Below are 16,269 nucleotides of genomic sequence, written 5' to 3'. Positions count from 1 at the left end.
CGCCGACCGGTCCCGACGCCGGTCCCGGTGCCGGTCCAGCCGAGCAGCCACGCGCCGCCGCCGTGCCGCACATCGGCTGCGGCGCCGCTGCATCGCAAGGCAAGCGGCCGGCGATGGAGGACCAGCATGTGATGCTGCGCGTCTTGCATGCGGAGGAGGAGGAGGGCGGCTGCAGCACCAGCGCGTCGGCGCCGGCCGCCGACCCAGCGCTGCGCTACGCTTCCGTCTTGGACGGCCACGGAGGGACCCGGTGCGTGACCTTCATTGCGAGCGCGCTGCCCGCCACGCTCGCGGCAGACCCGTCGATAAGCGCCGCTGCGCTGTCGGCGTGCGACGCGCCCGCCACGCTCCTCGGCGCCGCCCTCCACCGCGCCTTCGTCGCGACCGACCGCTCCTTCCTGGACGGGATTCGCGAGACGGGCCGCAACGACGGCGCCACGGCTCTCTGCGTGCTGCTTCGCGAGGCCACCCTGTCCATCGCAAACGTTGGCGACACGCGCGCCGTGCTCGGGCGGCGGCGCCTCACCGAGGGGCGAGGAGGCTCCTCGATGCGCGAGCGCGGGCTCGAGGCGGTCCGACTGTCGCTCGACCACAAGCCAAACTTGCCGGAGGAGGCCGCGCGCGTGCGAGCCAACGGAGGCGACGTCAAGCAGGTGCGCGGCGTCTGGCGCGTCGGAGTCTTCGGCGGCAGAGGCAAGGAGCCGAGCCCCTCGAAGGCGAGCCCGCCGCAAGGCTTCGTGCCCAGCGCCGAGTTTGCCGGCGCCAGGCCCGGGCTGGTCTTCAAGCTCGGCGACGGAGGAGTCGGCTACTACCCCGACCCGCCCGCCGCGCGCCCACCGGGCAAGGGCAGTCCGGGCAAGGGCCGGGCGAGCCCGACCAAGACCAAGGGCAGCCCGGGCAAGACCTCCAAGACGAGCCTCGCAATCTCGCGCGCCTTCGGCAACCTCGAGCTCAAGGAGCAGGCGGCGGCCGGGCCGCTAGTCTGCTCCGAGCCGCACGTCGCCTCCCTCTCCCTCGACCCCGCCACCGACCGCCTCATCATCCTCGCGACCGACGGCCTCTGGGACGTGTTGAGCGACGCGGAGGCGGTCCGCATCGCGTCGGAGGCCGGACGTCGCGTCATCGCGCAGCGCCACCCGCCCGCGGAGGGGGGCGAGGGCGGCGGCGACACCCCGCCGCCGTCCCAGGAGGTGCCCCCCGCCGCGACGCAGCCGGCGGCCGAGGCGGCGGCCGAGGCGCTGCTGCTCGCTGCGAGCCAGGCGCAGGGCTGGTGCGACAACACGTCGGTGCTCGTGCTCTGGATTGGCTGGTGAGGCGGCCGGGCAGCTCTCTCCTCGGAGCCACGCACGCACGCTGGAGGGCTGGCCTCACGGCCGCGGGCGAGGGCGCGGCCTGAGGCACCGCAGCTTTGGCCGGCGTCCCTTGGTGCGTACGGCCAGCCACAGGCTTCTTCGTGCGCTCTCTCTCTGCACTGAGGAGCGCCGAGAGACGGCTGGGCTCTGCTCAGCACTTGGCGCTTTGGATTCGCACAGGGCGCATGTGGAGAGGACATACCGTGTTTCTACCGCTCCTACGTGCGTGTGGGCTATAGCCTATACGCGGGTGGTTACGTGATACGCGTGTACTGATTGACTCATCACGGTGTAAAACTAAAGAGAGGCACACCTGTGTTGTCTCCGCTTGTGAAAAGAAAAGAAAGAAAACAGCTGAGGGAGGGTGTATAGTCTATAGCGGATGTATAGAGTGTAGAGCGTGACGCACACAGAGAGTCACTCCGACGGCACACAACACCCTATAACTGCGTCATGACCAGCCTGCCATGCGTCGCCGGTGCCGCATTCGTCGCTGTGCTTCTTTAGCAGGCGGTGGACTGTCGGCTGCGAGGACGGTCGCATTTGCGCGAGGCGAGGCGAGCATTCAGACGCGTTGCATGCGCCATGACTCGCGCCAGCAGCGCGTGCGGGAGCTCCTGACTGAGCGTTGAGTCCAGGCGAGTTGCGCTGGCCACGATCGCTACGCCGAGCCGAGCTGACGCGCCGAGGCGCCGGCCAGTCGCAGCCGTGAGGCATGCCACAGCAGCAGAGGCACCTGCCACCCATTGGGCGGGCAGACAGAAGGCCAGGGCAGCACTGGCAAGTGCAACGCGCCTCATGTCGGAGAGCGACCGTGCCTCGTTCGCCGCTTACACCGCGACAACAGCAATCCCTCCTCATGAACACCAACGGCGCGCTGCGAGAGCCGGGGTAAAAAGAAAACGTGCTTGTGCTTCCTCCTTCGGGCTGTTCCATCTCCTCGTCTCTTTCCCACCTCGGCGGGGCGGGGGCTGGGGGGGCGGTGCGGTGTGGCGTGTGTGTGCGAGTGATGGCTGCTACCAGGGACCTTGGGCTTGTATTATTAACAACGAAGGCGCTCTCAAAAAAGAAAAATCGAGGAAAAAGAATAAGGGAAGCGAAAAGTCGATTTCTTCGGACGAATACCTTTACAACTCTCTAAGCGACTCCGGCAAAAAGAATTTTCATGTGTGTGTTTCTTTCGCCCCATGCACCGGGCACGAAAGTCCGGCTCGGACGTCCGTCCCTAAACCTTGAAAGCTTGCCGAATGGGGCGCCGTTTGCGCACCAAAATCCGCACGCCACCCCCCCCACCCCCGCTCTGCATTCCCTGAGCAAAAAGGCGCTGGCCGGCCTGGCCCGCTTTTCGATGCTGCGTACCGCTCTTCTGTCTTTCCAGCTGTTCGGATACGTCCGCAGTCTGAGTCCACCAGAACCACCGTCACCGCCACCGCCCATGCACTGGCCGTCCTCGTGCAAAGGCCTTGACGGCAAGAGAGCCTGCAACGCGGCCGTCGGCTGCAAGTGGAGCAAAAAGAAGGACAAGTGTAAGGACGCAGCGGGGCCAGGCAGTGGCGACCCACCGCCGCCAACACCGTCACCGCCACCGCCCATGGACGGGCCGTCCTCGTGCAAAGGCCTTGACGGCAAGAGAGTCTGCAACGCGGCCATCGGCTGCAAGTGGAGCAAAAAGAAGGACAAGTGTAAGGACGCAGCGGAGCCAGGCAGTGCGCCGCCCTCACCAGCGGAGCCAGGCAGTGCGCCGCCCTCACCCACTGCGCCCGTGCTTTGCCAGCCGTTCTTCAGCTTCGAGTACGAGGATGCCGCGTTCACTGTCGTCTCCACCGAAAAAAAATCGGACTATTGGATGGTGCACTTTTTTGTGGAACGGGCGGGCTTCGATTCGTCGACCGAGTGGGCGATTGCGACTGTCATCCCGTTGCAGCAGTGGATTCAAAGCCTGAAAGTGGACGCGTCGAGCGTAGAATCAAACTGGAAGGCATGCAACGCCACCACGATCGGTGACGGCGGCTATCGACCGATCGCCATGCTCCGATGCCCGGTCGAGGTCAAGGACCGCCTCGAGCTCCGCCTTGCTGGGTGGAAGGTCGTATCGCTGCCAATGTGTGGGCGCGTCCCCCTGCCTGCTAGGTTTGCCGTCACAGCGCGACCCCTCAACGACAACGGCATCATCAGTCGCCGTCAGATTGCCTCCTGGGTGGAGCACCACGACCAGCTGCTTGCGGCACCGCGCTTCTATCTCTACGATCGCCCATCTTCCTCATTGCTGGAGAGCATTGTGGCGCATCGCCCTAGAGTCGACCTCGTGACGGTCCCATTCATATCCGACAATCGGCGCACCTTTGACGCTTTTGTCACGAGGAGCTACATTTTCGACCAGGTGCTCGTCATGTACGAGGCTTTCTCTCGGGCACGCTTTGATGGTGTCGGGCACGTCTTGTCGATTGATTATGACGAGTATCTCCGCACGTCGATGCCCTTTGCTGGCGCATTTGCTCTCAGCCAGGCAAAGTGTCACGCAAGTAGAAGTATTGCGGTCGTGCGCCGCAACTTGGTCGATATCAATTACGACCCCGAGTCTGACTTCCGGCCAGCTGCGAGCGATCAGGCACACAGGGACAACGTGAAGTCGATTTTCGACGTGTCCGAGCCCGAGATGACTGTTTACGTCCACTATGCCGCGAACAGTTGCGCCGCCGACCCGAATTCTATCTGGATTCACCATCTCGTAGACGCGTACGTGCCTCGCTCCAATAGTGAATATTACAGGTTTGGCACGAGGCCAACCGGGCCAAGTGTCGCCGACTACTCGACGTAGTATGCAACGTAACGATGGTTTCAGCAGAGCCGCAAGTACGAACCTGCTCAGAAGGTTGTTGACATCGACCATGGCGACTGGCGACTGAGTCAGAACCCATAGCAGAGAGCTGGAACGACCGCGTGCGCACTCACCTGCCAACAGGAAATTGCACCGACGTCCGTTCGTTACGTCTCATTGCACATAGGGAATATCACATGACGGGGGGCCAGAAGAAGGAGCTCGACTCGCCGCTATGAGCCCGGCCCCTCCCCTCAGCAGAGCAGGCGTGAAACCGTGCCGGATTTCACGCATCGTACTACCATGGGTTGCGGGCATTAAGAAAACGTACCATTAAGAAACCACACTCCTCCGTAGGAATATGGTTATCGCCCCCTTTTTTCACCACCTGAGATCCCAAATCTCAGCCCTGCAATTATGACCCCAACAGCCAACTGCCCTGCCCTGCTCTGCCCTGCCCTACCGTACTGCCCTGCCAGCACACTGCCGCACAACTGCCCGGCCCGATCCCCTACCTGCCCCGGGTGTGAAATCCACACTGCCCTGCCCGGCCCAACTCACACTGTCCGCTGTGAATAACTGAACGCTCGCGAGGTCTCGAAGAAACTTAGGAGAGGGAAGAGGAGAGACGCCGGTGAGGACGAAGCAGAAACTAGCGCAGACGAGAGCAGGGCAGACCCGGGGACTGGGGAGCCGGAGCAGACGGCATCGGCCGCCGAGGGAACGTTGGGAAGAGGCACGAGGAGGGCGGCGACTTCGACCGACTATGGAGGACCCGTCGCCAGACGACGCAGGGCAGAAGACGGTGAGGCGGAGCAGACGCGCAGGGTGAGACGAGGGAGGGAGCAGGACTTTGCGGAGATCAGCAGGAGGATGTACGAAGAGATTAGGAGCAGCAGGGACCCGAGGGACCATGTGGAAGACGGCTAGTGCTAGTCCCCCATCGGGAGGACGACCCCGGCTAGTCGCCGACCACACCCACAAAGAACCCTGCACAAAGATCGCAAGGGCGGGGGCCTGTTCCTTTTTACCCATCTCACAGTAGAGAGGTGTCCGTTTTTATTTAGAAGAAACTTAGGGTACGACACGTCCATGGTACCAGGCACGTATATGGGAGCGAGTAGCGCGCGGCGCTCGCCCGCGCGCGCTCCCCAGATCTTGCTGCTGGCCATGTGTCAGAGTTGCAGCGGCGAGGCCGACCGGCCCGATTGCAGGGAGTGGTGCCATACGCACCAAAGCAGCCGCGAAGAGATGTGCAACCACCCGAAGTGGCGGGCCGGAGGCTGGTGCGCCGGCTGCGACTGGTGCAATGGCATGGCTGAACGACCAAACTGCAAGACCTGGTGCCATGCACACCCGCAGAGCATCATAACGATGTGCACTGACAAGCAGTGGCGTGACGGCGGCTGGTGCACCGGCTGCGCATGGTGCGAGGCGGCCCCGCAGCAAATCTGGTATCTCAACACGGCCAAGTCCAAACGACGTGCCCGTGCACTCGCGTCGGAACTGTGGCTCAACCTTGAGCTGAATGTTGACCACGGCAAGAAGCTGCGGCGGTTCGAGGCAGGGCCGGCTTGGGCGCTTGGCAGTGTGGCCAACGACGAGCACCGCCTGTGGAGCGTGCCTCAGCGCAGCGTTCTCCTTCGCAGCGACGACTGCCGGCTCCGTCTGCAGGCGGCGCGAAGCGGAGATGCACTCTGCAACGCCTCAAACCCCTCGTGCTGCGTACACCCACCTTGGGACGGGCACAGGCGGTGTCCGCACATTGACGTGTATCGTCCTTTTCACGACATCTTGGAGCACAAGGATCCCAGTTGGAACGCGTGCCCAAAGGTCCTGGGCCTCACTCTCTCCTTTATGGCGCTGCTCGAGCACATCCTCTCGCACCCCGGGTACCAGGGGCTGATGCTAGTGCTCGAGGATGACGTACAGGTCAGCGAGGCGTGGAGACGCAACTACGACGCCTTCCTGCGCGAGCGGCCGGTTGGCACGTGGCACCTTGCTAAGCTGACAGGCGGCGGGCCAGAGCCGAGCGCAAGCCATCGCTCCTGGCTGCGCGAGAATGAGGCCGCTGGCAACCACGACTTTTGGCGAAGGATCCCACATGCCATGTGGGGCACCGCTGCCATCCTCTTCCACACGGATCACACGCGCCGCATCCTTAACGCCCTGCGGCGTCGCCAGGTGCAGCCGCACGATGGCATGCTGCAACTTGCCTACGTGGACGGAGAGCTGGACGTTGCGCTGTCCCGGCAGCCCATCTTGCGGCCGCCCGCGCAGGGGGTATCGAGTATGGAAGGTCTCGAGGATCCTGGAGTGGTCGTTGAAGACAAGGCGGCTGCGTCGCGCCGAGTCGTGCTCGATGGGTTGGAGCAGATGGCGCGCAACACTTACGCCCGGTGCAGCCGGGGCTGGAAGGATGCGGAGCCTGTGGTGCTGACCAGCCTCGATAGCAAGTATCTGCACCTCTTGACCCGGTGGTTCCAGCGCACGGGTGAGCTTGGCTTCCCTCACCGCGTTGCCGTCTTCCTCGATGCGACGGCATGGGCCGCCATGAGAAACGACAGCGCACGACAACTCTCCGGATTGTGCGGCATCCCCTTCTATACCGAGGCCGTCGACAACCCCCTAGCAGAAGAGAGAGACAAGAACGCAGCGTGCGGATTTGGCGGGTGCCCGTGGCTGACGGGCGCGAGCAAGATGCTCCTCGTCAGCCTGGTCCTACGCGGCCGCGCCTGCCTGTACAGCGAGATGGACGTGTTCTGGTTCGAGAGCCCTCTCGCCGCCCTGCTGGCGCTGCCCAGGCCTGCCAACGAGTCGCTTCACTTCATGGACAACGTTTGGAACACCGAGCCCAACATTGGCTTCTTCTTCGCCGACTCGAGCGCGGCGGATCTTTTCTGGGAGCTCTGGCAGCTTTGGCGCACGATTCTGCAGAAACGCCCGTCGCTCGGCGCCATCGGCGCCAAGGACCAGTATTACACCGAGTGGGTGCTGCTGCATCAAGAGGCGCTCGCCTCCTGCTCCGCTGGGGGTGTCTGCACCAGCAGCGGCTGGGCAAAGCTGAACCGCACCACCTTTGCCAAACGCACCCCTGACTACTCCGACCCATCAGTGCGCTGTGCCGACTCGGCCCTGCGGGCCCACGAGACGGTCGTGTTTCATCTGACGGACGTGAAGGAGAAGCTGACGGTCCTGCAGCGGCTCTACGAGGGCGGCATGGACAGGAGGGACTTTGTGCACTGGTGGCGCGACCGCGGCGGGTGCGAGCAGGCCCAAGGCACGCAGTGTGGGCCGGCGAGGGGTGAGGGGCGAGGGAGTTGTAGAACTAGTAGGATGTGGCAGCACGCATGACACTAGCATGGCACCATGACACCATGAGCGCAGGCGCTGTAGGTGATAAGGTCACCTCAGTGGCTGAGCCCAGTCTGTATATGAGTGCCCGAGCGCCAACTAGACCTCGAGATAGGATTTGGAAAGAAATTTCTTTCCCCTGTGCCTAGCACTCTCTGCGCCGCGCTGCGCCCCCCTGACTAGGTCCAGCCCTGGGTGAGCCGGGTTGTGACATTTGGCGATTCCGCGGCTTACTGGGCCCCTGAGCCGCTCCCCGTGTGCGATTCTTGTGGCCCAGGCATGGTACTGATAGTAAACGGGTCAGAACCGGCCAAAAACAGGCTACATCCCCCCACACGCGCCCGCCATAGCTCCTGGAGAGCATGAGCGAGTGACGCGCTGCAAGGGTGCAAGCCGCAGGAGGAGTGGCAATTAAGGGATGCTATCCACGAAGGGGTTGCTCCTCACAGCTCCAACGTGTGTGCTCGCAATCTACGCCTCGGCCTCCGCCTGCGGCATTGCTCTCGTGCAGCTAGGCGACGCAGGTCCATCAGCAGGGCATCCAATGCGAGCGCACATTGTGCGTACGCCGCAGGCAGGTGGCAGAGCACGGCCGCACACCGGCTGTGGCGGCTCGTATGCCACCGGCAGTGCTGCTAGTCATTAACCTGCGTCTTGGAACCGCACCAGTAGTGCAGCCTCGCGGTTTCTTTCGCCGAGTTTGATTGTCATAAAATTCTTTCGCCGTGAAGGCATGCCGCGCGTGCTGGTCCCGATCGCCGACGCTTCGGAGGAAATCGAGCTCTCGTGCACCACCGACACGCTCGTACGCGGCGGCGTCGAGGTGGTGACAGCCTCCGTCATGCCCGAGGGCCGCCTGCAGGTCAAGTGCGCTAGAGGCCTCACCGTGGTCGCAGACAAGCACATCGACGAGTGCTGCAAGGATGAGTGGGACGCGATCGCGCTGCCGGGCGGCATGCCCGGCGCGAAGCACCTGAGCGAGAACGCGAAGCTCACCGAGCTGCTCAAGGCGCAGGTCGCCGCCGGCAAGTGCACCGCAGCGATCTGCGCGGCGCCCGCCATCGTTCTGAAGGCGCATGGCCTGCTGCCGGCGAGCTTCACCCACTTCCCGGCGCCGCCGCTCAAGGAGAAGACCGGCGCGGGCTACTCCGAGTCGCTCGTCGTCGTCGACGGCTGCGTCGTGACGAGCCAGGGGCCAGGCACTGCGCTGCCCTTCGGCCTCAAGCTGGTGGAGCTGCTCGTGAGCCGGGAGAAGGCGGAGGAGGTGGCCAAGGGGTTGCTCAACACGGAGGTACCGTAAATTTAGTGATCAGTTTCGCCGAACGTGCTCTGCGGTCCGCGAGGCCCAGGGGTCGCCCAGGTGCATGCATGCAGGGTGTCGTGCAGTCTGTGCAGACTCAAGTAAATAGCCGTACTGTGAGTGTGTAAAGATGTGGACCGTGAGTTGAGGAAATCGAGGGACGCGCTCTGTGCACACAGCGCGTTTTTTTTTGTCTCCGGAGTAAAAAGTCTCCAACGGCAACGCGCGCTCGTCGGTGACCGCGGTGTGTCCCGGCTGAGTGTGGAGTCCACCTCAACGCTCAACCCCTGGGGCTGCGCCGCGCTCGGTGAACCTCGACAGCGCCTTCGGTGGCATGCAGGATCTCTCTCTTTGCGACTGAAGCCTGGAGAGCAGCTCTCATCTGCTGCTCACAGTCACTAGTCACACGCTCTGCACAGATAGGTACCTGTGCTGCTGCTCTGCTGCTGCCAGTGCGGCCACAGCTCAGAGCTCTGTGACAGAGCGATGGGCTCGCCCTCACTGGCCTTCAGTCACGTGTGCTGCGGCTTGTTTGTGTGAGCGACACTGCTCGGATGGGTGTGAGGTAAAACCACGCTACCACAGCGCTTGGTCACATCGGCCCTGAGGTCAGAATCTTCTACTCTGTTGATGACAATACTTGCGCTTGTCTAGACTCGCTGGGAGCGTGGGACGGGGTGGGAGCCGAGCAGCTCACTGCTCAGTTAGCAGAAGGGCGCCCGTTCCACATCAGTTAGGGGCCCCGGGGCGCACAAACCCCTGTGCAACTCAGGGTCTACAGAGAGAGAGAGACACGTCAGACCAGTGACCACACCCCGATCCCCGTAGGAGTAGAATCTAGAAAGAAGGCCAAGGTGCAGAGCGCTAAGCTGTGTGAGTTTACACTTCTCTGTCCACCCGAGCCAACCCCGCCATCAGCCCTCCCACGACGAAACTCCAAACACGATGCGACGATGGTGTACTGTGTACACACCGTACACCTTCCTCTTAGACTATAGATAGAGAGCTCTCGAGAGCACACTCACCCACGCACCCCGTGACAAGTTCTCGGGCGCCGCGTGTGCTCCCTGTTCCGCGCCACCGCCGGCTCCACGCATGTCTCCACGGAGAGCACGCGCAAAGGGCCCGGAGGCGGAGGGATAACACCCTTCCCAAGCGCATCGCTAACTCAGCCCCATGCCGGCGAGGTCCGTCGAGCTGCTCCTCTGGGATGCTCGGGCGTTTGCCAAGCTGTAGACCCCGTCGTCGAGGTCTATCACAGTCTCTTTGTCGGTCGGAGGGCAAAAGTCGTCAATGGCGACCTCGTCGCCGCAACCGCCCGCTGTCCGCCGTCCGACCTCGGGGTAGAACTCATCTTGGCTCTCCTCGGCCCCGGCCGGCCTGCGAACCTCCCTCCTCGCCGGCAGCGGAGTCTCCTTCCTCGCATGCGGCGAGCTCGGCATCGGCGGCGGCTGCGCTTGCTGTGGCGGCGGCGGGTTGTCCTCGGCCGCCTGCTCGCTCTGGCTACCGGGGGCCGCCGCCAAAGGCGCATCAGCGCGTGAAGCAGCCTTCTTGGCTTTGGTCGGGGGTACTTGCGGGGGGTCAGCTGAGTCGGAGGCAGGCTGCGGCTGCGGCGATCGCGGCGGGGGCTGCAACTGCTGTTGCTGCTGCGGCTGCTGCGGCTGCTGCGGCTGCTGCGGCTGCTGTTGCGGCTGCTGCGGCTGCTGTTGCTGCTGCGGCTGCTGCGGCTGCTGCGGCTGCTGCGGCTGCTGCGGCTGCTGCGGCTGCTGCGGCTGCTGCGGCTGCTGCGGCTGCTGCGGCTGCTGCGGCTTCTGCGGCTGCCCGAGCGGCAAGCAGCGGAGGGGCGAGGTCGGGCTCGAGAAGGGCGTGTGCCAGGAGCCGTCGGAGGCCCTCGCTCGGACGCGGAACTGGTGTAGTGCGGCGGGGTCGAGGTTGCGCTTCGTGGCAGAGTGGGCGACCATCGCGCGGGCACTCTCCGACGTCGCCCACTCGCCCCACGCCCGCCCCGGCTTGGCAGCTCGCCACTGCAGCTCGTAGAGCGTGCCACCTCCAGTGCCTCCTCCGCTGGTAGCCTCGCCGACGCCGCAGCTCCAGTCGAGAGTGACGCTCCCCGCGCCGACGCCTATTCTCGCCGGCGACAGAGAGCCATCCGAGGCTGCTTCACACTCGCGCCTCGCTCCGCCTCTCTCTCTCTCGGAAATTGGCACGCCTGCGACGACGAGAGTCGCAGGAGCCGCCTCGCCGCCCTCGCCGCCCCCACCCCCTCCCCGCCCGGCGCCACCCCTAGACTCCTGCTCGCTCGTCTGCTCGCTCGTCTCGTGCGTGCGCAACGCCAAGTAGCCCTCGGCCTCCGCCTTGCGCGCCACCGCCCCCTCGAGCTCCCGGCGCAGAAAAGCAACCTCCGCCTCCGCCTCCGCCCGCACACGGCTCAACTCCGAGCGGGCGGCGGCGGCGGAGCTCACCGCGTCGGCCCGCCACCTCTCCAGCGTGCGCTCCTCGGCCAGCTTCGCCGCAGCTGCGACGGCCGCGTCCCGTTCCCCGCGCGCCGCGGCGAGAGCAGCCGCTAGTTCTGCCTTCGCCGCCGCCTGGACAGCCGCTCTCGCCTCCTCCGCCGCCGCCGCCGCCGCCGCCGCCTGAGCGGTGCCCTGGCGAGCAATCTCCGCCGACTCCTTCTCCGCGAGTAGCTTCGCTGTCGCCTGAGGCGCGCGCGCAGAGGCGGCTGGCCGAGCAGTGCTGCTGCAGAGTCGGCCGCCCTGTGTGCAGCTCTCGGTGGGTGCGGGTCTGCGGTGTCTCTCAGCTGCGCGCGCTCACCACAGATTCGCGGGCGGCATTCCCCTCCGCCGCCTCGGCTCGGACCCTCGCCTCCACCTCAGCAGTCGCCGTGGCCAGGGCGCGGCTCTTTTCGGCGAGCGCCGCCTCCGCCGCCTTTGCCAGCGCCGCTTCGTGCTCCGCCGCCGCCTGCTGGAGCGCCTCGCGAATCGCGCGCGCCCTCGACTCCGCCGCCTCTGCCGCGAGCTCCGACCTACTTGCAGCGCAGGCCCGCTCTTGAAGACGCCAGCCGCGAGGCGCCTCTCTCTCTGCCGCGGGAGAGCTCAGGCCGAAGCCGCCTCGCCGCCTCGAGCTCGCGCGCGGTCGCCTCGGCGAGCGCAGCTGCTACCGCCGCCTCCTTCTCCTGCGCAGCGACCCGATTCGCCGCCGCCACCGCCTCTCGCTTCTGGATCGCGGCGCGCCGTGCGCACTCCTTGACCTGGACGGGGGGGGGGAGGGGAGGGGGGAGGAGAGGTGCGGTGGCGGCTCGCGACAGAGAGCGCAGCCATGCGCAGCGGCACGCCCGTGGCTATTGTCTCGGAAGTCTCTGCGGCATCTACCGGCCTGGACCGACGCCTCGACCATGCCCGCGCGCTCGGCCAGCGCCCGCTGCTCGGCGGCGGCCCTCGCCTCGTCGGCCGCCTGCTCGACCGCGACGCGCAGCTCCGTGCGGTGCTTCGCCATCAGGCGCGAGGTGGCGCGCACCACCGCCTCCTGCGAGGGACGTGTCAGGGACGTGTCAGAGACTGTCAGAGACTGTCAGAGACTGTCCGCGGGACGTGTCATGGGCGTGGCGATGGGTGCCGCCGAGTCTAAGGAGAGCGGCTAGGAGAGCGGCGCCTGCTCCGCCTCGGCCACCGCCTTTGCTCGTTCGGCGGCGGCGGCGTGCCGCACCCGCTGCTCAGCAGACGTGACCGCAACCTCGACCGCCACTTCCATCGCTCGCGCCGTCTCGTCAGAAGAGGCGGCGGCGAGCGCCGTAGCAACCTTCCCCGCCGCCGCCTCCTCCGCCGCCATCACCGCCGCGCTCAAGCGCAACTCAGCAGACGCGCGCTCGGAGCGCACCAAGCTGGCGTGCTTGATCCGCTCGCCCTCCAGATCCGCCTCGAACTCGGCCGCCATGACCTGCCGCGCCGCGGCCACCGCCGCCACCTGCGCCGCCGCCGCCTTCTTCGCAGCCTCCGCCAACGCCGCCTCGCCCTCGGCCTTGGCCGCCTTGTGCGCGTCGCGAGACAGCCCGTCGAGCCGCTCGCTGCTCTGCTCCTTCGCCGTGGACACGGCGAGCGCCGTTGCTAATGACGCCGCCTCCTCCGCCGCCGCCAGCTGAGCGCCTAGCACACACGCACGCACGCACGCGCGTGTGAGCGCCGCGGCATCAGCCTTCGCGGCATCAGCCTTCGCGGCATCAGCCTTCGCGGCATCTCCCTCGCGGCATCGCCTCTCCTCTCGGGCGAGAGGGGGGCGGCCACCGTGCGAGCGGTCGAGCGACTCCTTGAGGAAGTGTCTAGGAAGTGTCTAGCAAGCGTCCAGGAAGCTTCACCGTGCGAGCGGTCGAGCGACTCCTTCAGGGCAGAGAGCGCGAGCCGCCTCTCCTCCTCCGCCTCAGCGCGCACCGCCACGACCTTCGCCGCCGCCTCCGCCTCCTTCTCTGCGACGGCCCGACGCACCGCCGCCTCGCTCGCCGCCCTCTCCTCCCGCACCGCCTCCTCCACGACTGACGTGCGCCTCGCCTCGGCCGCCGCCAGAGCCTCGGCCAGCAGCGCGGCGTGCCGCTGCTCCGCCTCCGCCAACCTCCCCGCCAGCTCCTGCTCGGGGTGGAGAAGCAGTGAAGAGGCACGCCCCCGCCCGCCCGCACACAGAGCTCCGCAAGGGGGAGAAGGCAGGAAGGGAGTGGGAGGGAGGCGGAAGGGGGAGAAGGCAGGAAGGGAGGGAGACAGCGTCAGGCAGCGCACCTCTTGCGCTCTGCCCTCGCACGCGGCCTTGGTGTTTGCTGCTGCCCGCGCGACCGCCTCCTCCTGCGCCGGGGGAGGCTGGGGCGTCGGGGTGGGGGCTCTGTGCCCGGGTTGGGGGGTAGGGGCTCGGGGGCGAGTCTAACGTGGAAAGGGGTTCCGGCGCGGCTCCTGCTCGGCTGCGGCAGCCTCGCGAGCCAGGCTCGCAGCCTCCTCGACGGCGGCGGAGCTCGCGCGCCGCGACGCCTCCTCGGCCGCGGCCACCGCCTCGGCCTTGCCCGCCTCGCCCGCCCGCCTCGCCTCGCTGAGCGCTGCGGCGTGCAGAGCAGTCGAGCGCGCCGTCGCAGACTCGGCCGCCGCCTCCACCGCCTGCTGCCGCACTCGCTCGGAGTGGCGGTTGGCGTCGGCGACCGCGGTCTGCACCGCGAGCACCATCCGCTCCTGCGCCGCCCTCTCCGCGGCGTCCACCGCCGCCGCCACCGCCGCCGCCACCTCCTCCGGAGTGGAGTAGTAGTCACCGGCTGCAGAGGGGCTCGCTGCCGCCGCGCCCGCCGCCGTCGCCGCCGCCGCCGCCGCCGCAGGCTGGCGTGGCGTGCCGCCACCCGCGGAGTACGCGCGCGGCGGCAGACTCTGGCTGAACACTTCTTCCTCGTCGTTGGGTGCGGGCCTTGGTGCCGCACTCCCGCTCCTGGCGAGTAGCTCGATCGAGTACGAGTACTGCGGCGGGGTCGACCCACTGTCACTCCTCAGCAGCGAGAAGATATCGCCATCGTGGAGACGGACGACCTTGCCCTTGCCGATCCGCCGCGCTCCGAGCCACGTGCCGTTCACGGAGCAGTCCTCCAGCCAGACCTCGCCCGTCTCTCTCGCGAAGGAGAGCTTTGCGTGCACCGACGAGACGGTCGTGTCGGCATACCTTATCTTGCACTTGCTTGTGCGACCGATGAGCAGCTGGTCCTCGGCCAGGTCGATCGAGCCCTCCTCGTCAGCCGTGCCGCGCAGGTTGAGGAACCCCCACCTCTGCATCGCTGCGCGATCGTCGTTCAGACAAGCGCCGAGGAGGGCTCGCGAAAGAATTCACGTGGGGAATTCCGCACGGGACGGCGAGTGGGACGACCGCGAGGTGGGCATGAAGGTTGCAGCGAGAATCGGCGAGGGACTGCGAAGAGAGATAGAAAGAGGCAGACGCCCAAGCGCAAGGGGGTGGGCGACGGCCTCCCTTGGGTTCTCTGTTTTCTTTCTTTCTTTACGGGACTGGCGGTCCGAAGCAAGTTAATTTTGAGCAGTTTGTGTTTTTGATAAGCTCCTCTCTCTCACACTGAACGCAGCGCCACGCCACACCCCCTACCCAGTCACGACTCTCCGGATCTTGAGGTCCGCAAAGGCCGTCGCGGCCTCGTCCGCCCTGCCCGTGGTGTCCGCCGCGTCCGCGCCCTCCCTCCCTCCCGCTGGCTCGCTGCCCTCCGCTGACTCGGCCGACATCCGCGCCACCACCGTCGCGCCCCCCCCCAGGCCTCCCCGGGTCGCCGCGAGCCCCTCGCGCAGCCACGCGCACGTGGCCACCGCCTGCATCGGCCAGCGGCACGGCGGGTGGACGTGCAGCATCCCGTCGAGCAGCTCGAGCAGCCTGTCCCCACGCACAGGCGTGAAGAGGCGCCCTCCACAGCACCGTCCAACAGAGCGAGCGCAGCCTGGGAGAGAGAGAGGCGCCCGCCTCCATCCCGTACAGGCCGAGCAACGCCGCCACGCCGGAGGCGCCGGCTCGCTGCGCGGCGGCGAGGCGGGCGAAGCGCGAGTCGGACGCCCTGGCCACCTGGGCTTGAATGAAGGTTGCTTACCACCTTGGCTTGAAGAGGGGTGGGTGCGGGTGTCTAAGATGCTCGGGTTGGATCGTGGCCACCTCGACGGGCATGAAGCCGAGCGCCATCGCAAAGAGCGTCACCGCGAGCGACCAGACGTCGGCGACGAACGGGTCGTACCTAAGCAAGAGTCCGGAGAAGAGTATGCATGGGAGGGGAGATAAGACGTCGGCGACGTCGGGGTCGTTCCGCGCGCTGTCGGCGGCGAGGAAGACCTCAGGCGGCGCATACGAGGCGGTGCCGCACGCGTCGCGCGCGCGCGAGTCGAGGACGCCGCTGCCCCCCACCTGCGTCAGCCGCGCAACGTGGCTCAGCCCGAAGTCGCAGATCCGGCACGCGCCGCTCGCGTCGAGCAGCAGGTTCTCTGGCTTGAGGTCGCGGTGCGCCACGCCGAGGGAGTGCATGTGCATCACGCCAGAGACGGCGCCCGCAAAGATGTGGAGGCTGTGCTCCTCGGGCAGCGGGCCGACCGCCTCGAGGAGGGAGAAGACGTCGCCGCCGTGGCAAGCCTCCATCACGAGGCAGTGGACGTCCCCTTCGGGGTCTCGCACGCGCGAGTGCGCGAGGAAGCGGACGAGGTGCGGGTGGCCCGACGCGGTGACGGCTTGGTGGACGCGGACCTCGAGTGGAAGCGCCCCGCCAATCCACCGCCGGTCGAGCACCTTGACGGCCACGTCCCGCCCGCTCGGCTCGTGCGTTGCGTGGTAGATCTTCGCGCAGGCGCCTGCGCCGATGACACGACCACTGAAAACAAAGGCGCCGAGCCGGCCCGACGCGGGCAGGATCGCTGGCAGCTCGGTCCTCGGCATATCCAGAGGCAGGCGACGCA

The 16,269-nt window shown here is 66.5% G+C and overlaps 5 protein-coding genes across 5 annotated transcripts; 2 read left to right on the top strand and 3 right to left on the bottom strand.

The window, feature by feature from the left end:
• Positions 1-113: 113 nt before the first annotated feature.
• Positions 114-1,313, top strand: EMIHUDRAFT_246026 (hypothetical protein; the record flags this gene model as incomplete). The annotated part of the gene is made up of 2 exons (XM_005767527.1): positions 114-1,088; positions 1,260-1,313. The coding sequence occupies 2 exons, from the start codon at positions 114-116 to the stop codon at positions 1,311-1,313; spliced, it is 1,029 nt and encodes a 342-aa protein (XP_005767584.1).
• A 6,935-nt stretch (positions 1,314-8,248) lies between these two features.
• Positions 8,249-8,974, top strand: EMIHUDRAFT_445645 (hypothetical protein). Its single transcript, XM_005767526.1, has one exon. It carries the CDS (start codon positions 8,258-8,260, stop codon positions 8,822-8,824), a length of 567 nt encoding a protein of 188 aa, XP_005767583.1. The 5' UTR covers positions 8,249-8,257; the 3' UTR covers positions 8,825-8,974.
• A 1,013-nt stretch (positions 8,975-9,987) lies between these two features.
• EMIHUDRAFT_459368 (hypothetical protein) lies at positions 9,988-12,754 on the bottom strand (the record flags this gene model as incomplete). The annotated part of the gene is made up of 8 exons (XM_005767525.1): positions 9,988-10,431; positions 10,726-10,946; positions 11,034-11,520; positions 11,636-11,827; positions 11,982-12,038; positions 12,203-12,346; positions 12,491-12,583; positions 12,698-12,754. The coding sequence occupies 8 exons, from the start codon at positions 12,752-12,754 to the stop codon at positions 9,988-9,990; spliced, it is 1,695 nt and encodes a 564-aa protein (XP_005767582.1).
• A 968-nt stretch (positions 12,755-13,722) lies between these two features.
• Positions 13,723-14,607, bottom strand: EMIHUDRAFT_246021 (hypothetical protein; the record flags this gene model as incomplete). The annotated part of the gene is made up of 3 exons (XM_005767524.1): positions 13,723-13,794; positions 13,948-14,022; positions 14,224-14,607. 3 exons carry the CDS (start codon positions 14,605-14,607, stop codon positions 13,723-13,725), a joined length of 531 nt encoding a protein of 176 aa, XP_005767581.1.
• A 318-nt stretch (positions 14,608-14,925) lies between these two features.
• On the bottom strand, positions 14,926-16,249 carry EMIHUDRAFT_246020 (hypothetical protein; the record flags this gene model as incomplete). The annotated part of the gene is made up of 3 exons (XM_005767523.1): positions 14,926-15,208; positions 15,309-15,394; positions 15,482-16,249. 3 exons carry the CDS (start codon positions 16,247-16,249, stop codon positions 14,926-14,928), a joined length of 1,137 nt encoding a protein of 378 aa, XP_005767580.1.
• Positions 16,250-16,269: the final 20 nt, after the last annotated feature.

Source organism: Emiliania huxleyi (assembly GCF_000372725.1).
Source record: "Emiliania huxleyi CCMP1516 unplaced genomic scaffold EMIHUscaffold_487, whole genome shotgun sequence".
NCBI classification, from domain to species: domain Eukaryota; phylum Haptophyta; order Isochrysidales; family Noelaerhabdaceae; genus Emiliania; species Emiliania huxleyi.
The sequence above is the reverse complement of the archived record's forward strand: the minus strand, read 5'-3'. Positions and strand labels throughout refer to the sequence as shown.

What these genes read in the sequence shown, in the direction of transcription:
- EMIHUDRAFT_445645 (XM_005767526.1), top strand. Translation starts at nt 8,258, where the DNA reads ATGCCGCGCGTGCTGGTCCCGATCGCCGACGCTTCGGAGGAAATCGAG.